At 42.6% G+C, this 27,959-nt stretch overlaps 1 protein-coding gene across 5 annotated transcripts; it reads left to right on the top strand.

Annotated features, from left to right (window-relative positions):
* Positions 1 to 28: 28 nt before the first annotated feature.
* brd4 (bromodomain containing 4) lies at positions 29 to 27,916 on the top strand. Of its 5 annotated transcripts, none has more exons than XM_083931027.1 (19): positions 29 to 95; positions 18,131 to 18,521; positions 19,558 to 19,695; positions 19,792 to 19,927; positions 20,022 to 20,362; positions 20,516 to 20,905; positions 20,992 to 21,120; positions 21,535 to 21,765; positions 21,858 to 22,084; positions 22,438 to 22,769; positions 22,896 to 22,991; positions 23,080 to 23,463; positions 24,054 to 24,881; positions 24,994 to 25,100; positions 25,186 to 25,336; positions 25,446 to 25,576; positions 25,719 to 25,924; positions 26,536 to 26,839; positions 27,353 to 27,916. In XM_083931027.1, exons 2-19 carry the CDS (start codon positions 18,288 to 18,290, stop codon positions 27,419 to 27,421), a joined length of 4,434 nt encoding a protein of 1,477 aa, XP_083787153.1. In that variant the 5' UTR covers positions 29 to 95; positions 18,131 to 18,287; the 3' UTR covers positions 27,422 to 27,916. The 5 variants fall into 5 exon arrangements, with proteins under 5 accessions (XP_083787153.1, XP_083787151.1, XP_083787152.1 ...); XM_083931025.1 differs by lacking the exon at positions 29 to 95 and adding an exon at positions 7,032 to 7,596 and having other exon boundaries at positions 25,189 to 25,336; XM_083931026.1 differs by lacking the exon at positions 29 to 95 and adding an exon at positions 7,032 to 7,596 and having other exon boundaries at positions 25,446 to 25,570.
* The last annotated feature ends 43 nt before the right edge of the window (positions 27,917 to 27,959 follow it).

Here is a 27,959-nt window from a genome sequence, read left to right as displayed (position 1 = left end):
GAAAGACCTACGCGTGACGTCATCGACAACGAGAGGTGTTCAGGATCCTCGGAGAGAGAAAGATCCCGCGCGCCCTGGCAACCTGATAAACCCAGGTAAACGCCGTTGTTTCAAACATTAATTCTGCCAGTCATGTTGGTCTCAGGGAGCCGAATAAGTAGACAGCAGGAGTCACGGTAACAGCGGTGTAAAAGGCTTGAGGGGGTAGTAGCACTGATGCCCCGGCGCCCACCGAGACCATTCACTTGCACGGCGGCCTGTTCTGGCTAACTAGCTCGCTAGCTAAAGCTAGTTGGCAGTTGTCTTATCAAAAAGACACAATAAACGCATCTACATTGTGTGTCTATCTGACATTCCTTGCCTATCTCACCCACTGCTGGCCACAAATATGCTGCAAATAGCCCGACAAATGCTGCCTACGACCACCGTGTTTGGGGCATCTTTTGCTAGTTTGCTCGTCGACTTGTCTTGTGTTGTCGGTGACGGCGTCACGGTGATGATGGCGCACACGCAGACTGGGGCCATTTGATGAGAATGCAGTCAGTGGAGCAGATAACAGAAAATATTAATGTAATGCTCATTTTACAAGTGCCTGTTGCCATGATTTTGGGAGCTGTCTGTATCTTTGCACGCTTTCAGCTCTGCTATCCACAGCTCCATTGGCGTCCATTACGAAACCCAGGCAATAATCTATGCCCTGTGGCCTAACGTTAACGTTAGTATATTGGCTCCTCGACGATGGTCGCTCGCCAGCAGGCATTACTTTGCAATTTATTGTTTTATTCCCCACTTCTGGTTATGTTATATATCCCAACATACACGAGTTTGGGTTAGTGTGGTGTATATGGCTAATGACAGTCAAAAAAGCAGTGGCATTCAGCCGACTGGTGTTGTTCAAACAGATTAGTCATGCAAAGGCCCGTTAACGTTACTTAACATACTGTCCCTGGTGTTTTTACTTGTTGGAGGGATCCTCAATTTTACAGGCGTGAACCTAGTTTGTGGATGTTTAATGCTTGACTATGTGTAAGACAACATACAGATCCATCTAATGACAGACGCTAGCCCACCTGTGATCACGTGCTTGTTTGGATATTGTTCTTTGCCTAAAGGTGTACAAAACTGAAACCGGCTACTGTACTGGTTACCTAGCATATGCCCTTTCTCTACCTTCTTCCTGGAACAACATTTTGTCTGTCTATTATGCTGACCTGTATGTAATGGTAATGAATCAAAGCCATTGTTGAGTTTGGTGATTAAGTCACTGATTAGGTAGGTAGGTATAAAAAGTTTTATTGTTTCCCCTTGTAAGTGTGTAAATAAAGAGAACGAATTGGGTCAAAGTGCATGCAGTTTCCAGGTAAACAGTAAATCAAACAAGTTCAAAGGGCTGAGCTATTAATAACGTGACTGCAAATGAATTTTACTAGTTGAAATTGAGTAATGCACCATACACTTTTAGATAAAGACTGAGTTAAAGTGCTTAGAGATACCAGGTAGGTTTAGGGTTCACAGAACTGAGCCTTTAATTACATACCTTTTATTTAATGAAATGAAATACCAGTTATAATTGTTTTGTTATTTCCATTTGAAACCTACCAACTGCCTGCAACATTTCAGGGTGTCTAAAAACTGGAAGATGTGCATGTATACGACTTTATCTACAGACTTAGATGTGATTTATTTATGGCTGTGATTTTGGTTATTATCATGTCCTATGCTAAAGCATATACTTTTCTCATCCGTTTTTTTCTCCTAAATGTACTTTTTTTTATCTGTTCTCTGGTTTAGTTGCTATGGTAACACCATCCTTGGCCTAGTTGTGAATGACCTCTGAATGAAAAGGAGTGTGTGGTCAGGGAACAATTGAGCGAGCAAACAAGATCTATTATAGTGTGTTTGAGTGTATGTGCTTCATTTATCACTTCTGAATCTTTGGCAGGAGTGGCATGAGGCTTACTATAACCATGTTAATGCTGCTACTGCAAAAGCGATATAACAGAGCGTGGAATTTCAGGTTTTTCGCTTTTGCAACATGAAAACAATGTGGCATGTCGGGAATGAATTAGACAGTATTGACTTTTTATTGTTTCACTATGATCAGTCATTTCTATAACTTTTTCAATTTATACCTATTTGTTTCATTGTTAATACCATTTATACTAGTCCACGTTCAAGGTCTATATTGATGAAGGCTCTAATATTATTTGAATCACCCTATCTAACACCAATCACTGGTTCCTTTTTACTTGACTGTCACCCATGTCATTTTTGATGTTGAGTCACTATTTTATGATATGGCTGATCGATGACATGCGAGCATATTCACACAGTGATTTTTGAACAAATGCAATGCTCAATGTAATCATCCTATATTGGTTAGAATAAATGCCTGCAAATTATATTACTATTCAAAATATTTCTCAGCCCTACATCAGAAAATGTTCCTTTATACAGTTATTTACCCGTTTCAGAAGCGATAGGCTTTTTAAAAAAATGTTGTTTTTTTATTCGTAGAAACTATCATCATCCAAAAGTAGCAATTTCAATTATTGTCCAAATTCTCGATACGCGTCACTCGCATGTGTTTCTCTGTGTGATCACTGAGTAGCTTGAAATATGTACTATATTACATCCATATTATCTCAGTGGTCCGTTTATTAGATAAAGACCTGCCTGCATCTTAACAGCTACTGTGGACAGCGGTGCCAGCTAGGGTGTATTTTATAGGACAACGGGTCTTGTTGGTTTAGAAATTAGCTGAATAAATGTACTGAGTATAATACCTGGAAGTCCTTCAAGACTGTCCTACTGGTGGATAGAAGTCTAAGTCTAAAAAGTCCCTCTCTGCTATCTCTGTTTTGGTCTCTCCCAACGCCTGAGGGAAATGTCTGATGCCTTTGTTGCTAACTGCTGTACTGAGTTCACCAGCTATTTGCTAACGTTGACTTTCCGCTGAGCAGAAAGTTTATAGTGGGGTTTTAGCACCTTTTCGCGTAAAAAAGCTGCCTGCTGTGACCCAAAACTATGCTATGAGACCGGTGAGAGTGAATAATAAAGTGATGCCGTTTTAATGAACTGAAACTCACTATAAAGGTCCATCAAGATGAAGACAGCTGCGTATTTGGTATTTAATCACAATGGGCGACCCTTTTCACATCGTCATTTTGATACGGATACAAATAGCCTATTGATTGTAGCCACTTTAAGGGCTTTGAAAATACTTAAATATTTAGAAGATTTACTTATTATATAGTGTTGAATGTTGAATATCCCCTAAAGTTTTTGTAATTTTTTATTCAAACTTATGTTGCTCGGATCTAATATTAAGTTTAAAGCTGCAAGTTTTGAAAATGTATTTTCATTTAAAATGTCAGTAATACAAGTCTCATTAGAAGATCAATAGATTTCAAGGTGTAGCATGGATTGAGATTAGGAAAATGCGTGTTGTGTGGAATGTAAAATACATTTCTGGATTTCTACATGGTTCACTGTGAAGGGTCAAGCCTCAGATGTGTTTTGAAAGTGAAATCCTTAATTACTTTAAAAATGCATAGGTTGATAAGTGTGAAGATGCTTAAAGGGGTATTCCAGTTAATGAGTACTGCACTTCCATAGAGCTGGAGGACTCATAAGAGACTGTTTAGAAATGATTGGTAGCAGAGCCACAGAGATATTCTGACTTGTAGTCTCTAGTGTGTGTCAAGCTTTCTTTCATTTGACCCAACTGACTCCTAAATACCTACTTATTCAAACACAGGCTCTCTGTTTACATTTTTTTCAAGAGATTATGATTTAACTGATTTCACAGGCTGAATAGCACTCCCCGAAACGGTACTTTATGTGTAAAATAGTGCCCCTTTTTAAAATGACAGCACATATTCCCTCAACCTGAATCTAGTAGTCAAACTGACTGTAGTTTCAGTCTAGACCAGGGGTGTCCAACTCAGGCCCGTGGGCCAAATCTGGCCCGCGGTGTAATTATATTTGGCCCCCAAGATCATATCAAGGTTCTCTGAGAGCTGGCCCGCGAGTATAAAGCACATACACGTCTACTTTTCTGTTAACAAACATGAGCATCAATGCTACCAGTCTCTTCGGACAAACTTAATCCACCCCTCCCCAAAAACGGCCAAAAGAAAGATGGAAAACAGGAGCTTTCAACACCGGTGAGAGGCAGATTATCTGTTTATGAAGGTAAAGAGCTGTTTGTCTCGTCCGCAGAGCCACCATGGCTGTAACGAAAGAATAAAACATAAGAAACACCACGACAAGTACAAGGACCTGCACTGAAAAGGTTCAACATTACACATCTGGAGAGAAGGGAACACATGCACATTTGCAGTCTTTTTTTTTCTTTAGTAAATATTGAGTTTGGCCTGCAACTTTGTCCCAGTTTTTAAATTTGGCCAACTGTGAATTGGAATTTGACAACGCTGGTCTAGACAATATGAGACTTTCTGTTTGCAAAAAGCAAGATTTTGATTTGATTTTGATTTTGATCAGTGTTTTTGTCAGATTCAGTTAATTTTCAAATGAACAAAGGCTTTGGTATTACTACTAGGTTAAGAAGTACTTCTTTCATCAACCTTCTTTATTCTATTGTTTTTCCTGATTCATGACTGGATATATATATATATATATATATATATATATATATATATATATATATATATATATATAATGTTCATTCTACACCGTGTCAAGTTGGCAAATTGCCTCTTCCCAATTTTCTGCACACCGGTTCCCTGAAGATTTCAGCTTCTCTGGTGCTGCGATGATTAATGGAAGCGCTTCAGACTTTCTTGCAGAGTGTCATCTCTGTGCACTGCTGCCTTTCTGTCCGACCCAACCCCCAGTCTAAATGCAACCCTCTCCTTCGCTTTCCCCCTTCCTCTCGCTATCATCCCTCCCTTCCCTTCTTCTCCTGTGTCTGAATACGATCCCCCCGCCACCACCACCCTTCCAGTGACAGGGCCATTGGTTTGGCCTCCTCTGAATTGCTGTAGGTTGGCGCTTTGTCACTCTCGCAGCTGCTGTATTGTTTTTGGGAATGGTGCATACAGTCTTGGACAGGGTAGTGGGCTGTTTCATTTAGGGAAAATGACGTGCACTGCACTCACCAGACACCTGAGTGTACATTGTACTGTATTGCTCTTAAACTTGCGTGATCTCTCAGAGCCTATTCTTTTTTTTATTCCATATCAATTTGGTGTGTGTGTGTGTGTGTGTGTGTGTGTGTGGGGGGGGGGCTGTTAGGTCTACACAGGTTTTCACCATCAACGCAACTGTTTTATCATCTCTGAATCTGAACACAGTTTAGATTAAGTGAGAGGATATTTGTACAACTTCCTTTTTTATTTAGGTTTTTTGTAACTACTGAAAAAATCTACTAAGCCTACCTATGTGGCACTAATATTATTATAATGCCACGCTTTGGACCATGTCTTCTTCACCACCTTTTCACCTCTTTGTTGCAAGTGTCCAGCAGAGTTGACACATGATTCATTATCTTGCAATGCACTGTCACACACAGCTGTACAACTGTGTGAAAAGCATAGCGTTATTAAAAAAAGGAAGTGATAAGCTGGCATATGATTCCAGTTTGTTACTGGCTCTCAACTGGCACCGGTTCTCGATACCCATCCCTACCGGACATTCATGAACATCATTACTGGAGGCTGCTCTGCCACAGGAAGGAAAAGAGGGTGATACCACGCTTTGGCACTCTTTCTGTCACAGTCTGCTTTGATCACTTCAGTTTTACTCCTCGTCCCCAGCTTGACCATTAGGCTGCCGAGTGTCATATCCTGAATTGTGATCATTCATGTTAGTGTAACTGCAGTCTTGATGTGTACAACATGCCGCCTCTGCTTTCATGCATGTTGCTGGTAGCATAGTGCACATACCAGGGTTTCCTTCAGCAGCAGGGGGTAAGGGTTAGAGCTAACAGAAGGTTTGCTGACCACCCCACTCCCTGTAGGGTCAGCAAACTTCCTGATGCTGCCCTTACACAGGTTAGACACAGCGCTGCAGCTCACCACCAGCGCACTGGAACTCCCAGCGCTGGGGTTTGCACAGGCTGAATTTGAGTTGCTACAGCTGTCAACTGAAGCTCCGTCTTCCACCTGCTTCCCTCCTGGCGAAGTAGTCTCATGGCGAGGGGGAGTGAGGCATAGGGACCGTGGGGTGCACTAGCTAGCTAGTTCTTGTCTCATTTGTGGTCTGATAAATCGTTACGCTATTTTCCAAGCTGCTGTAGCTGTCATATTTTGTGGGATCTGCTTGAAAGCAGTTTCCATGGTAATGCATTCATCAAGGCTGCGTTGCTTTTTTTTCTCTAGCCACACAAAACGCACTTGTTGTTTTAATTTTTTTTAAATTGGACTAATTTGTGTAATTTAATATTTTTTTACCTGGTTTTGGAAACCGTGACCAAGGTCTTAAATTGAATGTATAGCCATTGGTGAATTTCTGTTATAGACAGCATTTTGCAACGAAAATAATTTCCCACTGTGATTATTAAAGTATTTCTGATTCTGACGTGGCCCAATATAAGATGTTATTTTTCCTCATTAATTTGCCCAAAAAACAGTTGTGCAGTTTCTTTTGTAATGAAGTAGTCCAGCCACTATATGAATGTGAGTTGTATATGTAGAGAGGATGGTGAGCAGATCAGGGAGCCCTTAAATTGGTGGATGCACATACAATATCACTCTGAAGGAAGAGAGTGAGTGGGGGTGGGGCATGATGAAATGGACAGAGGAGTCAGGAAGGGGGTGGGGTGTTAAAGGTGTAAGAGAGTGAGCGAGAGAGAGGAGAGAGCGAGGACCTCAAGCTATTGATGGGGAAAGAGGGGAGGGGTGGAATGAGCAAGCGAGTAGGAGGGAGGGAGGGGTGTGTGGGCTGAGGCTCTGCTGAATGAGGAAGCAGCAGAGCCATTTTTACTGTTGAGTAACTGCATGCTGGTCTGCCCGTGCTAGAGAGGGTGAGAGAGCGAGCTAGAGGAATAAAGTGTTCCTCCTGGATCTTACTGGAGCACTCTCTCCCCTGTCTTGCTTTCCCCTCTCCTTCTTCTTGCTTTCCGCTTGTGTCCATTTGAGTTGGGGAGGCCCTGGAGAGGACACACAATGGAGCGAAGAGCCTGTGGCAACTGGGCCGTTGTACTGCTGAGAGGGGGATGGGGTAGAGAGAGGACCGGTTCACACAGCTAACACAGCCTGCCGGCTGTTGGCTTCCACAGCCTTTCCTCCCCGCCTGGACCCACTGTTTCCAGACAGGGGCCTTTTTTGTGGAACAGCCACCCTCAAACTCTGCTTGGACTACACCAAGGATTACCCGCCTTGTTCTGTGGGATTTTGGGATACCTACTGGAGCCTTAAGATTAAATCCACCCTGTGTTTTGGATGAGAGAAAAGAAAAAAAAACTAACTTCTCTGTAATTCGTCTTCCCCTTCTTTTTGTTTTGTTTTTGGTTTCTGTGTAGTGGAGATCATAAATGGATTACAAGATGCACGCCAAGTCAAACGATTTGCTGGATTTTCAAAAACTGGATGCCCTTCTGGAAAAAATTGCACATTCAGTCTCTGTGAAAAGGTAATGTCATCTGGTGCGGTAGACTGTCCTTCAGACATTGTCACTGAAGTCTTTACAATCATATCAATTGAAATAAAATGGTTTAAAAATGTAAAGTTTAAATTAAAGACAGCCCTGAGTAATGGTTCTTGGGACCATGGTGAGGCTAGCTCTATCTCTGGTTTTACATGGCCCGGCCAGCACAACAATCCAGTTAAGAGAATAGTATTGTAATCCAAAATTCAGCCAGAAGCCATGAAACTACCTCCTGGTGAGAGAGGGGTGTGTGGGGGAAGGAGGAGCACATAGGAAGAAGGGGGTTGTGTGTGTGTGTTCCTGGTAGGGTTTGGCTTGCTCATCACCAGCTGGATGTATAACCTGAATGGGCTGCCATGAATCTAGCCTTTTCCTGTTTATGACGTGCCTGACTCATGGTTGGTGCTCATGCGCTGACTCATACACTAAGTGCTTGTAATCAACCCTAGGGGAACTTTTTTAAGTTTGCGTCCTTGTGATGAATGATGGGAAACTTGTTAGATTTGGTCCCTTTTTGTTTAAGCACCCATAGCAGGTGTAAACAAAGCTTTCCAGCTTTTTCTGTGTGTTGTTACTAACGTTTGTCCATAAACACACTCAGTCACAGAGGCTATTGCCGGTTACTATTGAATTGGTAAGCATACAAAAGATCGAGAATAAAAATACAATTCTCTTGCCAAGAAGTAGAGTGTTACCATAGAAACCCTGGCAACATTTATTTTTCTTGAAGGCAAGTTTCAGAGGTACTCAAATAAGGTAGCAACAGACCAATTGCACATGATACAAGGCGGATAAAGGCAGAATACTTAAGACTGCTACATACTCAAGGTGCCTTTTAGAATATTATTGTAGTATCTCCTTTGGCAGTACCTTTGCACTGTACAACCTTGAGAAACGTGGGGACATCACCTTAATAATGTAGTATATTATTTCTGTACAGTTGTGCTGATTTTTCCCCCCTCAAAACAGCACTTTTTGTGTTGCTGAGGATGTTTTAGATTTAATAACATCAACACTTAATATAACTGTAAAAACGTAGTAGATTGGGACTTTGTGTCAGTCGATGTATAATTGATTTTGAATAGTGAAAGCAAGAAATTCCACTGGGACATCCTAAATTAGATATGCATATTTTAATCTTAACCTTTTCTTAAGAGATCACCCGAGACATTAATTATGAATAATAAATCATGACAAGATCGTATCTATATACATTTATTGCCTTCATTAAGCTTTATTGACAGTGACACTGTGGCTTATTTCAGCACCACAAGTAAATTGAATATCTGAATAATGATTTGATTAATGCTGTGATATTAAACAAATAAACAAATTAAATAATATCACTTTTCCAAATTGCTTCTGATCCGCCTGTCATTGTTTGGAAAATCAATGGGGGGGTCAGAGAATGAATTAAAATTCTCGGCAGCATACCAGCTTTATTGGAGAGCATACCATGCCATGACACACCGGTTCAACAGCTGGCCTTCAGATGCTATTGGGTTTCAGTTGAGGGGCTTTGGCCATGAATTCTGGTGTGGCTGGTACCGTTGGTTTAATGGCTGAATAAGCAGTGGAGGCAGTGGGTTAAAGACCGCTCCCTGGCTGGCTGTAAAACCTACTGAATCAATGATTTCACTCATTAGTGCTGTTTATCCCCTTTTTTTTTCACCTACCCCACAAGAAGACCACAAGCTGATGGATTGGATTTATATAGCACCTTTCTCAGTACTCAAGGCACTTTACAGAGCCCAGGTTCCATTCATTCACACAGACATACATGGTGGTGGTAAACTACGATAGTATTCACAGCTGCGCCAGGGCAGACTGACAAAAGCGTGGCTGCTAATCAGCGCCTACGGCCCCTCCGACCACCTCCTCAAACATACCACAGTCATACACATACATGGAAAACCTGTGCCGTGCCCTCAACACAGCTACTGATCTGCTATGTGCTATGTCCTAGGGATGCACAACAAGCATTGCACCAACTTTTCAAAATGTTGTTAAAATTTCCTAGATTGATTGAATTTCTAATGTTGATCAACAGATGAGGAATGTGAGGGTATTTTGTTTTATGAACTGGATTCTGGGTGCATTCAAGAATGAATAAGGTGAATACAGGCAGGTCGTTATCCCCTGCTGAAAAAAGTAGACTGATAACAAAGATGATGTACAAAAAAAAGATAAGCCTTAGGACTCGGTTTGATGATGATTGAACTAACCAATCTAGAGCAAAACATAGAAACACATAAGACCTTAGTGTAATGAGGTCAATTAATCAGAGCATCAACGAAGTCAATACAGTGGTGTGGCATCATGATGGGTATCTAATGAAGTTGAAATAAATGGTATCAAAGTTTTCTATTGGTATCAGTATTGTTTTAAAGATACTGGTAATAGTACTGGTATCATATTTTTTCAAACAAATACCCAGGTCTAAATTGAGGGGAGCTGCTCCCCGGAGAAGAGTTGAAGGTGGTTTTATGAAATAGTGAAAAGGATGGTGAAAAAGCAGGGAGTGGTGTTCTTGGCCTTGTCATTGTGATCTCATTAATTATTTATTCCTTTGCTTTCAGGCAAAACACAGACCATCATTCTGACACTTAGTGAGGGTCTCAAGTGGAATCTGCAGGCCTACATTTTTGCCTGGAATCGCAACAACATGAATGATTAATAATTTACTTTCATGGTGGATGCAGACATCTTGCTATTAGGTTTTTTTCTCCCCTTTCAAAGTAGGACAGTCACAGTGAGGCTGCACACAGGACCAGATTTCCTGGTGTGAGATGTACATCCCCCACCTCAGTAACCAGAGCCACTTCCTCCCAAGAAAACATTCCTCAGCCGTCTGCAGTGATGTATGTCCAGGTCAAAGGTCAACTGTTATTCCAGAGCTGAGAGCGATGCAGGACATGCAGCAACAGGAAGTGGACCTCTTGATTGACCTCTGTTTGGGGCTTCTGCAGACATGATTAGTCTCACATGCCATTATTGCTCTTACACCAAGGCAGCAGGTCATTGAGAGTGATGCTAATTTATCATATAGCCTGGCTGAATATGACGGCACTATTGATAGGTTAAAATTAAAACAAAAATCATACATATTTACAATCCTCCTTTTTTCAGAGTAGTCTTAAGACGGAATTGGGAACCTAAATAAATACACAGACCAAGCAAAGGCAGCATAATGCCGTCCCAGTTGAGATTTCACACAGAACACTGGCATCCCAGAAGCAAGAGGCATCTGCGCCTAGTGTGAGTGAGCCGATGGGCACTGTTAATCAGCTGCTCGAAGCCGACCCCACTCACAAACTTCATACATTTATCATAGCACAACTGTTGCCAGAGAGAAGGACAGACGTACTGCAGCACCATGCCTGTGCTTGTGTCTTTTGAGAGAAGGGACTGTTTCTGTAAGTTATTAATAATTTTGGACAATGAACGCAGCTTTGTCACTTTTTGACCCTCCTGTGGGTCAACTAGCACTTCACTTCTGTGTTGTTCCGCCCTGCCATCTTTCCCATTCACACAGATGTCGGCTCTGCGCTATTGCGGCTCTGACTACCTCCGTTACCGACTAAGAAGTGCAACAGACTCAACATTGTTTTTGTTTTTTGGACATGTTACAGTCTAAAAAATTGACCAATTATTAAAAAAAGGCATTTATAATTAATTGATAATGAATATAATCATTAATTGCAGCTCTGTGTTTAATACTAGGAATAGAGGTTGGTTTAATGTCATTTATGTCATAATGACAGTGTACCAACAGAAAGGAATGAGAGGGAGCAAGCGAGAACGAAACCAAAACTAAACATATTGGTAGTAGTATGTTAATTGGGGTTTCTTACTAACAAAAAGGGAACTAAAAACAAACAGGCTCAGCAGGTTCCCTAATTTACAGTTGAAAGAACAACCATTAATTCATCCTTGTTAATGTTTTTTGTTTCTTGCTGGGTGGTTGCAAAAGACCAACACCAAACCCCTGGATTGTAATCATTTTTCATATTTCCTGATGTTTTTTGAGATGCAGTGAAAATGCAAACAAAATTAACCAAAGAAGCTTTTGGCTCTTGAGTTTTTCCTAAAGATGAGGCTTTGTGCTCCCTGAGACTGTTTGCAGTGAGAAGTCCTGAATGACTTTTAGCCTGCAGTAGACTGTCCTTACATAACATTGCAACTTGGTGTTCTTCGGGCTATGCAAGAGGCTATGCCTTGACAAATTGCAATATCTACATTTGACAGAAAACAATACACACAGAGTAGGCTGTGCACATACTGTTCTGTGAAACGCTTTTTGACTCAAGCATTTATACATCACAATTAAATTAATACAATATGCCGTTGTGTAGTCGTATGGAAATATAGCAGTGTTAAGAGGTCAACTGCCTGTTGCCCCTTAACTCTATCTGTGATCACTTGTTTTGTGTTTCAGTGAGGTATAACACCATAGTTATGCTTTAATGAGTTGAATAATATTCAGTTTGGCTTGGTAGAAATGAAAATCTTTTACATATCAATGTAATGGTTTTTGAAGAGTAAAGAGAGAAAGGTAAGGGATTTCTCTCAAGAGTCTCTCTCAAAACTGGCATTTGTCACATGAGTCTCGCAGGCCCAAGTCAGCCAAATGCAGTCATAAAGAATTTATCATTGTAGTAACACACGCTCTTGATGAAGTTAACATGTTGCAAGGCGAAGTGTGTAACCTGATAACCAACAACTCCCTTTTCATGCCAGGCAATGTGGGATTGTCTTGCAGACTTTCTGTGCCTGAAAGACATGTGTGCAACATGAACATTCAGCTCACAAACTTGATGAGTAGATAATTTAGCCCAGAGCTTTCATGTGTTTGTTCTTGTTTGTGAGAGACGATATTTAGGAGCACAAGGCAACAGCAGGCCAAACTTCTACCAGTGGTACCACAAGATAGACAGGCAGTTAAAGTCTGACAAATTGGAAAACTGCAGGGTCATTTGGGAGTATAGAGGCTACAGTATACTGTACTACAGATGCCTGAATCCTACAGAATGTGTCGATCATGCTCACTCATTTATTGCGTCTGTCTGTGTTCCCAGAAGTGTGTTTACACTTGTCGTTGTTGCAGTTATGTCAATGACTTTCGCTGTGAGTTTGCTTGTCGCTGATATTAATGAGCTGTGGAAGACCATCTGGCAGTATATGTGCGTGTGTGTGTGTATATGATGAGACTTTGCTCCATGCAGCACTGGAGCCAGCTGGACCAGGCTCATATTGTGCCTCATATTGCTGCTATTTCTTTTTTCTTTTACTTTGTCCTTATGGAAGATTTCCTATAGTGGCAACTCAGGAGCTGATAATACTGTAGATATATGACTGTCTGGTTCCCCTAGCCATCTGTACTGTACCTGCCCGTGTTTCTGGTAAATGCTGCCTCACTTTAAACTGTCTGCTTCTTCTGTGATCCCAGTAGGCTTTGAATCGGTTGCACAAAACATCTCCCTTGAATTCTTCCTGCCAGCTAATGCCATTAAGTCAGCATCCTTCCAGATTTTGTACACAACTACAGTAATGATGAGGGGATCCCATCTGGAAGATTACAACCCCCCAATGGAGACATCATATAAGATTTCAATTCAGTAGTTCCTTTTTCTTATACTTTACTTGCAGCAGTGTTTGGGCAGAACCAGGTTTATTTTCTGAGAGGGGGTGCTGAAAATATTTGTAGTGAGATAGCCAGTTAGGGGGGTAACTAGACCCTATTTGTTTTTGTTTTATTTATTTATCGACACCTTCAGTGTAAGGTCTAGCAAGACATGCAAATGACGGGTTTAGCTAGAAACATAAATGCATATATTAGGCTACAGCACAGTAGGAAGTCTCATTACATCACATTTTATAATTAAAACATGTTTTCCGGCCTCTGAAATTACAAATACACAGCATTCTCAGACATTTTAAACTGTAAAATGACCATGTGATGCTGAGTTATTTATGTAGGGCCTAAATAAACACAGTTCATTCACTGCTTTATGTTGATGTTGGATTAGACTGCATTATATTGAAATGGGTTTAGTAAGACTGTCTTGGATTGCATTCAAAGGTAATATGGTTCCTGTTTAATTGGTTGAAGGTGTGCTGCAAATACGAATACAACCTTCAAAGCCATGTTGGGTTGCATTTCAATCTTTAATCACTGGAGTCATTTTTTTATGTAAAAAAAAATAATGTGTTTATCAAAAATACAATGACTTAAAGTGTAACTCTGGTGAACTTGAACCCCACAGTCTTTTTCGGCACAATGATGGTATAACAGATAAACCTCTTGTTTATATCATGCAAGCTTGTCACGTTGGCAGTAAGAGCAGGCTGTCTTCCTGGTAACTCGCCTAAATGTTGTCATTCTAGTCTGGTGAGTGCAGCTATTTTTGTGATGCCTTAGACTAAACAAAATTGCTCTCTATGTCCTTACTGTTGACCCAAAAAAGTTTGGCCTTTTGTCACATAGACAACATTTCTATCAGAAAGAGCTACTGGAAAATGAGTACAACCCCCTCTCAGGAAGTATACAAGGTTTTTAACAGCTATAGAAGCTTTCCGAATTTTTTAAAGCCTGGCTGTGTCTTAGTGCTTGCAGAAAGTATTTCCCTGCAAATGACATGCGTGGCAAGTTTTAAAGACGTTTTCGGTTGCCTGCTCTAAAATTCTTTTCATACCTTTGACAACTAGTGATCAATTGACATAGACCTGATAATGAAGGCTGGTGGAAAATAAAATGAAAACATCTCCAGCTCAAATGAGTGTAGCTGAAGCTGTGTAGTGCAATCTCTCAAATAAAGGGTGTAGACACAATATCATGAACACCTGTGCAATCCACCAGAGAGGTATTGATTCTGCTCTAGTAACTTTTTCCATCAACAGCTTGTGTTTACTAAGGGCGCACTCACACTTGGCCCAGATGATCCGTGCCGTGCTTTAGCGTGATTGTCACCCCTCCCTCCTCCCCGGCGGCCCGCTTGCACTCACATGACTTGAAATGATTGGAGCCTTGGCTTGATTCCTTCTTGCTTTATCAACGTCATCACCCCTCTGAGTTTTTTTTTGTGTTTTGTCCAACTGCTTTTGAATATATTCATCAGACTACCAGACTACTGTGAACCCTTTGGCGGCATCTTTTAAAATGTCCGTAGCAGGGAACAGTCATGTATAAATTATCTCAGGACTGGCGTCAATGCCTGTGCTCATGCTTGTAAATGTGTGCACGCTCGTGCTCGTACATGTGCATCCATGCTTTAATAAAGCCCACCTCTCTCATGGCTCGGTAGCACGTTGTGCCTAGGCAAGTAACAATTGTACTCACACTTGTCAAACGAACTAGACTTAAGCCATCATGGCAAGAGTGAGTGCGCCTTAATACCAGGTACCAGAAATAAGAGGACCTGCAACATTTCCGATATATTTTGTTTGTAATTTCCATGGCACCTCATTCATAATCACTGTGGTGTAGCTTGAGAGCTAAGTCAATCTTACTAAAACTATATTTGCATTGCTCTCTGTGTGATGAGCTTTTGTGCCTGATGGTCACAGGTTCTATTTGACAGATTGACAGATTGAAAGCGTGTACTGTGACTAGGCCTGTCATGATTTTCTTTCTTTTTTACTATGATTATAGGGCGGCACAACCCAGCACTCACCGTTACCTGTCATTTATTTTCTTATGTTTTTTCCCCCGCCACAACCCCCACACAGTAGATGATTTGATAGATATTGAAACTGAGTGATGGAGTCAGTAATGTGTTTTCTTTTGTTCTCATTCTAGTGTGTTTGGAATTAGGGGTGTAAATCACAAGTTTCATTATGATAGGACATTGTATCCATTCTATGGAAACAATGCAATATTTTCTGATATCACATAGTCTGCCTCGATGCAATTCAATTTGAATCCATTCAGGGGTATGCGATCAATAAAGTCTCACAAAAAGTGACTTTTTAAATTTTTATTACTGAGCTCTTCCAGACATTTAAATTAAAAAAAACAAACTTCTCCTTTTAATAAAATAATAAATATATAAAGTGGGAATTTCAAAACTATGGCAGATCTTAAAGTGAACATGTTCACTTTGCATCAGTGATATTGGATTGTCGATCATTGACTCGATGTATCGATCAGGATTGATGTTTATCGTTACATCCCTAGTTTGAATACTTGCCTTGTAGTCGTCAGCCTGCACAGTTTAAGTGCTGGTTTTTCCACTCGACAGGATCGGCTGGTTCGGCAAAAAGTCAACTAAAACGGGTGACGATGGAATTGTTAGATGAAGTATGATCAGTCTAAAATATTGTCTTGTGTTTTTGTGAAGCCAATTCAGCAAAGCTTTGAAATATTACAGATGTTTCCAGCTTTAAAGATTTTCTGTATTGAGCTTGAAATAAGCCATGGGCGCTATGTGCATATTCGTGCCTTGGACGGAGTTCTCTGCTTATTTATTTGGTCTAATTTGTGAGCTTTTTGCCTCCAGCCAACAAAGTACCATCTGTGTTAAACCGGTGCCGTGTCTTTTCATGTGTTGTCATTCAACATATTGGTCAGTTAGTCAGATTCTCCACTGTGTTTGAGTGCCTCGGGGAGAGCAAGGCAGTGATCATGTGGTGTGCAAACTGCTTTCTTCTTCTCAGAAAGTGACTCATCAAGAATGAGATTAGTCACAGATCTGTACTGTGGTGTGTGTTTATCTTTAAGGCCCTGTTGTGGGGGTGGATTTCAGTGTGCGAGACTGGGAGACCAACTTGTTTCCAGTAGAGACCTGAATACACAATGTTATGATCAGTGCCTTTTCCTAGTACATTGTGGGTAGTCTATTTTTAGTCAAGTATTTCTTGAGTTATTATTTAGCCTTGTTGTCTAAACAGCCGTTGTGCGTATCTTGAATGCGATGTCCCTGACTGGCTGGGAGAGGACATTATGTAGGACTTTGTGCTGTGCAGTGGAACACACAGTCTCCCAGCTGCCAGATGACACCAACTCCCCCTCACCCTCCACCCCCGTCCACCCACATCCCTAAACACTCGCAGGTCCTGAGACGGAGTAGAAAGACAAAAATGTAGCCTACTAAAAGCATACACACACACACACACACACACACACACACACACACACACACACACACACACACACACACACACACACACACACACACACACACACACACGCTAGAGTCGAACAAAATATCTGAACTCCTCTGAATAAAGCGCAGTTGCACTTTTAAATGAATTCATCAGTATGAAGATGATATCAACATTCCCAACTGAAACTGTACATTGAAATACATAACTGGTCTTTACGAGTGTTGTCAAAATATCGATATTCAATACTTTTTTTATACCACAGGGATAGGCTAATATATGCGCTTGCTTGTATCCTTTGCCTTTCCTCATTCATGTGCAGTGTTTCCTTTGTAACGAGAGGGTTGCCATGGGCCCAGTGTTCATTAGTCTATTATTAGCTTCCTTGTGATGCGGACTCCATCGCAGCACAAAAAATCGATTGTTTTAGAGGAAGTTATGTGACTGTCCCACGAGGGCTGGGAACCGAACTTCGATACTTTTTAGGCTCTGACGGAATTGCCTCATAGTATCGAGTATCAAAAAATACCTTTTCATTCCAAATTTCAATACCTTCGAAGTAAATCTAAACAGCGTCAGTGAGCCAATAAGCATGCAGCGTGCTTGTTCCAAGATCCAATAATGCAGGCGATTGTCTGAAGCGGTAGACGTTGTAGAGGCATGCAGGAAAACAACAACAACAACAACAACAACAACAATCAATCAAGTTGTTTGTTGAGTGTGATTGTTGATGGTTTTCAAGTTGCAGAAATTGTCTGACACTGCCTCCCCTCCTATTCTGATGTCAAAAGGTGTAGGGTGAGGTGGTTTCAGTTTGACCATCAAACAAGCACTTCAATCGGAACATAACTGTTTCCTTAACGCCACAGCCACATACAACAGGCAAAATGAGAATATCTGTTCAAATGGTCATTGTTGTCATTTACTGTATGGTTAGCAATACCAACAATACCAGAACCCTATTGCAGTGTTCCTTTTAATAAAATGCTGTCCATCACAAATTGTTATTTTCCATGGCAATAACATAAATTGTTGAATTCTTAAATTGATTTTCTATACATCATATGTGTTTAAGTTGATGATGATGCAAAATAAAGCCTATCATTGTCACAACCTTGTGTGAACGGATTTGTATTGCTGGGACGCAATGTACTGAGCCTTGGAGTAAAATGTAAATGGGAACAAAAAAAACACTGGTGTCGGCATCGGCTATCTGCCAAATTGTTATTTTAAACATATCGGCCTGAAATTTTACAATTGGTGCATTCTGAAAGACATTCACTGTAGATTAAGGAAACTGTGGACTAGTGTGCTACTGCCTTTTGCAGTGCAACTACAATAAGCAAGATAACAGAGGTCTACCGAACTATGCATTGATGTAAATATGCTAATGACAGTATGATTTCTCACCCCCCAGAGAGTCCAGCGAGGAGTGCAATGGGATCAGTGGTGCTCTGTCAGTGGAGTCTGTGCCGGGGCCAAGACTGAACTGGTGTCCTGCCAACACCACTACCCCTGCCCCTGCAGCTCCAGCTCCTGCTCCGGGGCCCGAGCCGGCGCCCAACCCTGTCAGAATGGGGGACGGCCCGGATGCAGCGCAGATGTCGGGCAGCAGCAGCAGCAGCAGCCAGGGGCAGGCCCAGCAGATGGGCAACCCCCCACCCCCAGAGTACATCAATATCAGCAGGCCAAAGCGCCAGACCAATCAGCTGCAGTACCTGCTCAAGGTGGTGGTGAAGGCCCTGTGGAAGCACCAGTTTGCCTGGCCCTTTCATATACCAGTGGATGCGAACAAACTTAACCTGCCTGTGAGTACTCGCTTTGTTTATGTGTATATGACGCCACATGTACTTCAAAACTTTCATGGACACATTAGACATAATTGCAACCAGGTTATCAGCATCTACACTTTTCAGTTGTATGTTTCTTACTTCTTTTTTATTGTAATGTGAAAAACCACAAGGTCATCCCTCTACTGTATGTGTAAACGAACCAGCCCCATTTTGCAGGTCACTGTCTCGTGAATGCAGCATTATCTGCTTCAGAGAGACATGGGTGCACAGACATATTTCAGATGCAATCACAGCAATCTCTACCTCTCAGAAAGTACGAGGGTGGGTCGCGGTGCTTGGTGGTGTAACCCCAGCCACATTACATTTAAAAAAAGCATCTGTAACCTTGATGTGAAACCCATCTTTTGTTTTTGTTTATATCCCACCATGAGCTCAAAAATCGAGGTCTGAACTGAGGTGCGGATTAGGAGAATCGTGACAGCCCTACATTATACACTGTGAATGTGTCTTTCATTTGATTGTAGCTGAGTTGAGTTTTTATATCTGTGCACATCGATCGACCTACCTTTGGACCAGATAATATTTGATGGACAAAATGAATGCCAGAGAGAGTGTGTGTGGAAAACCAGTCACTGACATGCTTTATCTTTAACATTATCTTCTCTAAAATGTCTTGCAAACTTTGTCATACATCTTAATATTTGTGATAGCAGTTGATTTGAAGGTAGTATTTACACAATTTTAAAAAGATTTATGCTGACAGATGGTAGACCATGATATAAAGATGTTTACAGGTGGTATGCATTACAGAAATATGGGTGAAATACAATTATTAATTATCCAATCCATCAGTTAATTATAAAATTAACTATAAAAAACATATTGCTCATTTGTTAAAGAAAATGCAATAAAAGAGAGAAGTATATTATTTTTGGCTTACTTCAAATTAATTAATCACAGCAGCTTCATCTTGCCAGGAGTGTCACATTGTTAAAAAAAACATGAGTTTCTTAATTACATTACTGACATACTTGACTACAACCCTTTTCAGGACTATTACACAATAATCAAAACTCCTATGGACATGGGAACAATCAAGAAAAGGCTTGAGAACAGTTACTACTGGAATGCCCAAGAATGTATCCAAGACTTCAACACGATGTTTACCAACTGCTACATATACAACAAGGTAACATAGTTTTACACTGGAGCCATTGTTGCCATAAAGTGCCGAAGATTCTGATATGCCGCCACTTTTGCTAAGAGTGTTTGTCTCCCCCTGCAGCCTGGAGATGACATAGTCTTAATGGCTGAGGCTCTCGAGAAAGTTTTCCTCCAAAGGGTCACAGAAATGCCTCAGGAAGAAACAGAGATTGTTGTCATGACAGGGAAGGGACGTGGCCGTGGACGAAGAGAAGGAGGTATGTGATTTACCGTTTTACACACGTCTTTTGCTCTTGGAGATGGCCTCCGTGAGACAAGATATTTATCCAAGTGTTTTATTCTCCCATCAAGGTCTAAACTTGAAACCAGGGGCCATCATTGACTCTTCGTCCACGACTCCTCAAACACGTGGTCTGTCAAACCTCTCAGCAGTACCGCAGACCAGAGGACCAGTGCAGGGCCCGCCTTCACTACCTCCCCAGCCTTTGATGCAGGCCCTGCCGTCCCACGTGCCCCCAACACTAACCAGCCATGCGCCACAGCTCGGAGCTCCCTACTCCCTGAGCCAATCAGACTGTGCTCCTCAAGTTCCCATCATGACTTCTGTGCCTCCCCCTGCTCAGACCTCCCTTCCCACTGCATCTATCCAGAGCACTGCCCCCATGCTGCAAAACTCTATAACCATGACCAAAGTGAGTGTAATTGATATAATATGTATGCTCGGGCAGGTGGGCATATTTTTGACCATGCTTGGGAGAATTAGACAGGTTTGTTTAAGTTTTGGCAATTCATTCTAATCACTTATTCTTGCCCATTCCTCTGCTCTTTGTATTCACTTCATCTAGCAAAGAAAGAGCCAGAAAAGGAAAGCTGACACTACAACGCCCACAGCAAATGACCAACTGAGTGAGTCTTCACCAGCAGAGTCCAAATCTGGGAAGACACTACCCAGACGAGAGAGCACCCGGCCTACAAAAGTGATAAAGAAGGATGCTCCGGACTCACAGCATCACATAGGCATAGGCATGGGGATGGGACTGAGCGGACCAAGTGGAGGCCACAGCCCCAAACCACAGGATCAGATGGGGTACTGCGCTAGTCTGGTTAGGGATATGCTGTCCAAGAAGCACGCTGCTTACGCCTGGCCATTCTACAAACCTGTTGATGTGGATGCACTGGGACTTCACGATTATCATGATATCATCAAATATCCAATGGACCTCAGTACCATCAAGGTGTGTTGAAGACACAACAGTACCATGAGATAATTGAGAGGAAGTGTGACATGTCAAGTAATTCATATCCTTAATGTGTTTAATAGGTCAAACTGGAGAACAGGCAATACCGGGAACCCCAAGAGTTTGCTGCTGACGTACGATTAATGTTTTCCAACTGCTACAAATATAATCCACCAGACCATGAGGTGGTAGCTATGGCACGCAAGCTGCAGGTAAATACTGTATGGTCTAACATTCAAACAGTGTTAACTAAAAAGGGCATTCATCAATATAGACTTCAAATAAATAAACATTATATTGTAGTCAAGACTTTGTCGTTTGATATCCATGGTATGTAGTAAGACTACATAATGCTTGCAATGTAGTAACTGAGAAAATAGTGAGCAACAGTTAAGGCATGTCACTGGCTTAGTTTACATTTGCAAGTCAAATCTATTTTGGATAAGTTGTTGCTTAAAGTATTTTTCAAACATATACTATTACCGTGATGTCCCCTCAGTTTTTCACATGCCCAGTCTATCACGTCTCACTCGTATCTGTCTTAATTTTGTTGTTGTTGTGGTGTTTTGAGTCTTCCTACAAACATACAGGCGATTTGCTTAGCTTGTTTGCTTTTCATTTTATAGGATGTCTTTGAGATGCGTTTTGCCAAGATGCCAGATGAACCTGAGAGCAAGCCTCTGGTTCCTGCCCCAGCTCCTACACTTCACCATCCTGCCCCTGTTAAGCCCCAGCCTCCTTTGGCCCACGTAGCGTCGTCTTCAGACAGCTCAAGTGACTCGTCCTCTGAGTCTGAGTCTTCCACAGATGACTCTGAAGAGGAGAGAGCCCAAAGGCTGGCAGAGCTCCAGGAACAGGTCAGTGACCAGAGTAGATTCAAGGTGGCGGCCTATGTGTTATCCAGTCCTTGTTACCCTTTGTTGAGGACTTGTCTCTTCTCTTGATACAGTTGAAGGCTGTCCACGAGCAGCTAGCTGCCTTATCCCAACCACAAGCCAGCAAACCAAAGAGAAAAGAGAAGGAAAAGAAGGAGAAGAAAAAAGAGAAGCATAAGAAGAAAGGAGGCATGTCAGGCATTGTAGAAGAGATCCATGATGCTACACCTGTGCCGCAGCTCTCTAAGAAGATGAAGACCAGTAACAACAACAAAGAGGTGGTACCCAAGAAGAAACCCAGGTGGGTATTTAACCGTCTCAACTCATTGCACAATTCAGTATTTTAGGAGGATATGTTTTACATTGGTGTTTTTCTTGTAAATAGATATTATCATCCTAAAGGTTGATCACTGTGTTCCAGGAAGATGATTGGTTGGTATCTTTGAGCTGATACAGTTGTGTGTATGTTTAGAGATTTTGTTCCATTCAGTCTTACAATGCAGAATGTTTAATGATTGGTAGGTAATCTTTATTATATCTTCACTTTAGTTTTTAAAATGTGTCCGCTTTTAGTTGTAAAGTCTTTGAGCTGTTACTGTATAAATAAAAGCTATTGCATATAAATAAATCCCACATGTCTTTTTTGCCTCTTAGTAAAAAGGAAGGGATGAAAAGCAATCATCCCTCCAACCTGCTGCCGGCTCCGAACCTGGAAGACGACCTGGGTGCTGCTGGGTCATCAGCTGCAGGGGAAAAATGCAAGCCTATGACGTACGAGGAGAAGAGGCAGCTAAGCTTGGACATCAACAAGCTTCCTGGTGACAAGCTCGGCCGTGTAGTGCATATCATCCAGTCCAGAGAGCCCTCGCTCAAAAACTCAAACCCCGATGAGATCGAGATTGACTTTGAGACGCTAAAGCCTTCCACTCTGCGTGAGCTGGAGAGATATGTGTCTTCCTGTCTCCGCAAGAAGAAAAAGGCTCCAGGTAAGCCAACCATCAACCAGTAAGGGGAGTTAGTCATGCTCTGTGTGTGTGTGTGTGATTCTTTAGTAATTTCACATTTGATGCTTGATTGGAAATGCATGAACACATAGTTTTTGCCTTTTGCAGTTGAGAAGCCTGTGGAGTCCATGGCTACCTCCAAAAAGACGGGATCCTCTTCGGAGAGCAGCGGCTCCAGCACAGACAGTGAAGCTGAGGCGACAGGTGACTTACTGCAAATTTAACATTTCAAATACCCCAACTAAAAATGCTAAATGAAGTGCTTCATGTTAATGTAACTTTTTTTCTCCAGGAATAATAAAGCATCAGAAGAAGAAGGGCCAGTCTGTGAAGGAGGGGAAGAAGACACATCCCCATGTACACATTCAGAGTGGCCCTGCTCCCACTGGGCTTCATTCCCAAGTTGCAGGCCTTCAGTCCAGCAGTCAGATGAAGCAGCAGCAGCCATCCCCTGCAGGCTTCATTGCTCCCCCTGTAGCTGCTCTGGAGTCTTCTCAGTTACTGGAAACTAGCTTTGAGTCTCTGCCGCCTTTCGGCCAGCCCCTCATGCATCTGTCCCACCACACAGGCAACTCCTCCTCACCCGCACCGCCACACCTCAATGCTCATTCTTCTGGGCCAGTGTCCCCTGAGACCCACCCCTTCCTCAACCAGCATCCTGTCCTCACATCTCCAGGTAAGGCTGTATGCAGGCTGCTGCCCTTTTGACAGATCAATACTAATCACTACTCTTACATTTTTTTTTATCATTTGTACAGGTGTAACTGCAATCCCTTTGAGAATAATGGCTCTTACAAAGTCAACTAGTCCCAATTCAGTTTTCAAAATTGACACACACCATGTCTACATAAATAGGGAAATTAATATTCAACAGAACACTTGTGAAATGATCGATCAATATTAATCGTAAACGACACCTAACAAACTGTTGATCTTACTCTAACCAGAAAGTTTGCTTTTGAACTTAGGAGAGCAAGCAGTTGGATAACTGACAATTACAGGGTTCCCACATGTCCTGGAAAATTATTTTTGATATTGTCCGGTTTTCCTTTTGCTGAGAATGAACTCAAAACCACCTGAAAGGGCTAAGATATGTTCAGGATCAAAATCCTAGGAAATGAGCTCTAGAAAAGGGTGGGAACCCTGAATAACCTAAATCACAGTCTTAAAAAAAATCTTCTGGAGGAAGATAATTTTATAACAACACAATTGTATTAATTTTATGTTGTTGTTTCTTCTTCCTTTGCTGCAACCGTGCAACCTCAGCCTTGCACATTTCCATGCCTCAGCAGCCTTCTCGACCCAGTCACAAGGCAGCGCCTCTTCATCCCAAACTCCCTCAGCAGCAACCAGCACCTCCTCAGCAGCAGCCAACCCTGCAGCAGCAGCCAACCCTGCAGCAGCAACAGCAACAGCAGCAACAGCAACAGCAGCAGCAACAACAGCAGCAGCAACAACAGCTCCAGCCCCAGTCAGCAGCACCGCCACCACAGCACCATCTTCCCCCTCAGATCCTCCACCCTCCTCAGCCCCTGCACCAGCGGCCGATGTCCCCTCCAACACTCACACCCCAGGGCTTGCTGTCTTCCCAGCCTCCCCAGATGCTGCTGGAGGACGATGAAGAGCCAGGCTCTACAACGCCCATGAACCAAGTACAGTTATACCTGCAGCAGTTCCAGCAAGCCCGTCAGCCCCAGCAGTCCATGCAGTCGCTCCAGGCGCAGGCTCGTCAGCAGCAACAACAACAAGGACAGATCTCTCTCCTGCAGTCTGTCCAGGGACAATCTCAACTCTCCTCACAGACAACGCTGCCTCCTCCCCGGCTCCCTATTCAGACCCAGGCTCAGCCACCCCCGTCACTTCAAGCCCCACCCCAACAGATGCCTCTACATCAGGCCCGCCACATGCAGCACACTCAGCCGCAGCAACCGCAGACACAACAGCTGAACTACCAACAGGGTCCTGGACTAGCTGGTCAGCCCCAGGGATCACAACACAAGGTATCCATGCCCACCAACAAAGCACAGCAGATCATCCAGCAGCAGCAAGAGCAGCCCTCCCCTCGGCCAACCAAGGCTGACCCTTACAACGCTGGTGAGTCTGAGAAGATGAGACAAAAATGTACTATTTAACTGACTGTAGAAACAAAAACTGTACAAATGAAATGTGTTGGCTGAAGTTTTACGTTCCTCCTTTCTGTTGACAGGTCACATGAGGGACAACCCATCCCCTCTCATGATGCATTCCCCACAAATCCCCCAGTTTCCACCCGTGTCTCACCAGTCCCCACCTCACAACATCCAGTCCAAAAAGGTGAATAACCATTTTTAGAAGCAGAGCTAATGTTATGTCTCCATATGGTTGTGTCTGACTTTGACTATATTTGCTTGTCATGCAGCAGCGGGCCCCTGGGAGCCATGGTGGCGTGAAGGAGGAGAAACTTCCTCCATCACCAGGGATGAGAGGAGAGCCATTTAACCCTGCAATGAGACCGGACCATCACAAACATCCTGATAACAAGCCTTCTCAACCAGGCCACGTCCAACAGAGTGAGTACCAAGACTTTTGCTGGCTTTCTGTGGTCTAAATGCACAAGAAGAAGAAGAAGCAGCTACACAAGATATTAAGACTCTGTTTGTGGTTGCTTGTTTTGAACAGATGTGAAGTCCATGGACAGCTTGCGACCCGTCATCCGCTCCTCCGAGTCCAGTGGACCACCCTCCTCTCTGCAAGACAAGGAAAAGTTCAAGCAGGAGTCCAAGGCACCCATTGCCCCCAAAAAGGTACAGGTGGGTGTAATGGTCACTTTTTAACAAAAAAATATCTCATATGCCTCTTTTAGTTCTTAATGTATAATCTTTATGGTATAACATCTTTTTTGATCATGATTAATAATTAGTGGGGCTTTTCTTCCTGTCTCTGTTTTCTCAGGATGTGAAACTGAAGAATATGGGCTCATGGGCCAGCCTGGCACAAAAGTCTACTTCTACACCCTTATCTGCAGTGAAGTCTTCAAGTGACAGTTTTGAGCAGTTCCGTCGTGCTGCCCGAGAGAAAGAGGAGAGGGAGAAGGCTCTGAAGGCCCAAGCTGAGCAGGCAGAAAAAGACAGACTACGTAGAGAGCAGGACAAACTACGGTAAGATTGTGTAGAAGAAGACAACTAAAGACATAGACTACAAGTCTATAGGTTTACAGGTCATAAAAAGTGATTTCCTGCATATTGTTAAACTGTGAACCCACTCATCTGAGAGGCCTTGTCACCTGTACTGGCAGGAAGAGCTTACCTAACATTGAAGCACATGCCATCATGATTCATTATGAAAATTAAGTTGTGAGGCTGAAAGACTTTGTTGTCTCTATGTTGAGTTAATGTAATTACAGATTGAGCAAAGCTTCAAAGAGCCTCAAATGCCATAAGAAGTCAAATATTGTATTGTCGATGTAAACATCAACAATAGACAGATGTCCATATATAAAACATAACACCAGTAATAACATAAAGACAAAAAAGCACTTAGCTTAGGCATGATGATGGTGGTGGTGGTGGTGATGATTATGATGATGATGATGATGATTACGATGATTACGATGATGATGATGATGATACAGATACATAAGAGAGGAGAAACCCTGTACGGCAAGGTGACGTATTATGCCCTCTAGTGGCCATATAGCCGCTGTGACCAGGTAATCGGTCTTAGTATTTGATTTCACCTGGTGTGAATTATTGTTCTGAATGTTTCCCAGAGGTCGGGACGAAGACGACATCATGGAGCCGCCGAGCAGAAGGGTTCACGAGGAGCCACGCAGACGTCTGGAGCAGCAACAACATATTCAAGCTCCTTCACAACAGCAGCAACAACCGCAGCAGCAGCAGCAGCAGCAGCAACAGCAGCAGCAGCAGCAGCAGCAGCAGCATGAGCCCCAGCCACCTGTTGTTCAGCAGCCTCCTCAACCCCCGACGCCGCCTCAGCCTGCCACCCAGAACCCACTCGACCAACAGAGGGAGCTAGCACGCCGCCGAGAGCAGGAGAGGAGGAGGCGAGAAGCGGTAAGATAACTGTCTTAAGCACCCTTTTGTTTTATGGACATTAATGTGATAAGAGGCATAGATTAAAGGAAGACTGTTGGTACGGAGGTGTTGTAAATAGTAAGGTTTCAGCAAAAACTTGTTTGTTTGGTAAGTGCTGAGCTCACAACTGGATAAACAAGACTTTAATGATACTGCACAAGTTGTGTGGGAGTTTGTAAACTGATGTTTGGATGTAGTTATGCGGTTGTTTAACAGTATTATTTCAATGCATCAAGACTTTTCTCTATTTTTTGACTCTCCGTTCACCGTGGAGGCATGCCACAAAAACAAAGCTTTGTTCATTAATTTAAGGCAAAACTGTGAGTAATTGATAGACAAATGGTCATCCCAAAAGCTCAGTCTAAACTCAATTACAAATTATAATGGGTTTTACATTTGTAGCTGTAGGAGAAACTTTCCCAAAGCTTGAAGACGCACTCTGGGGAGTAATAAACTTGATAGAAATGCTAAGCTGTTCTTTTCTCTCTCCAGATGGAGGCCACTATTGACATGAATTTCCAAAGTGACTTAATGGCTATCTTTGAGGAGAACCTGTTTTGAGGAGTGGAGCAACTGAAACAAAACTGCAAAAAAAAAAAAGGAAAAAAGAAAACACTTGGATTATGTAAACTTTCTCCGAAGAGAGATGTGGCGACCACGCACCACGGAGGGACACGGACCGTATGTAGATGTGCCGGGCCCTCGGACACCAAGTACAAACGCTGGACGGGCGCTCACAGCTCGCTCTGCCCATGTGGACTGATGACACACAACACGTGGGGATAGTCCCATTGTTTGGATGTCATTTCCTGGGAATTTGGCATTGTCTGCCTGATATCTCCTGACAGGAAAAAGAGGACCTCTGTTGGCACAGTTGCCTTTGTCGTTTGCTTCTTACAGTGTGCGTGGGCGCAAGAGTAAAAGACATCCCAAAAACTATGAAAAATGCTCTGATAATGTACTGACAGACTGCGCAGAGGTGTTTTGAAAACTGCCAGATGTCTGAGGTGGTAAAGAAGACTGGTCTTTTATGTTCTGTTTTGTTTTGATTGTTGTAAGTGAACAAATTGTTGGGGGGACGGGGGGGAGGGGAGGGGGA

The sequence above is a fragment of the Echiichthys vipera genome, assembly GCF_963691815.1.
Source record: "Echiichthys vipera genome assembly, chromosome: 17".
In the NCBI taxonomy this organism is placed as follows: domain Eukaryota; kingdom Metazoa; phylum Chordata; class Actinopteri; order Perciformes; family Trachinidae; genus Echiichthys; species Echiichthys vipera.
Note: the sequence above shows the minus strand (reverse complement) of the source record. Positions and strands in the feature narration are given on the sequence as shown.

Coding starts and splice junctions, on each gene's coding strand:
- brd4 (XM_083931024.1), top strand. CDS start 7,499: ATGGATTACAAGATGCACGCCAAGTCAAACGATTTGCTGGATTTTCAA. Junction 22,992..23,079: donor CAGTGAAGCTGAGGCGACAG/GTGACTTACTGC, acceptor TTTTTTCTCCAG/GAATAATAAAGCATCAGAAG. Junction 25,337..25,445: donor ACCAGGCCACGTCCAACAGA/GTGAGTACCAAG, acceptor TGTTTTGAACAG/ATGTGAAGTCCATGGACAGC.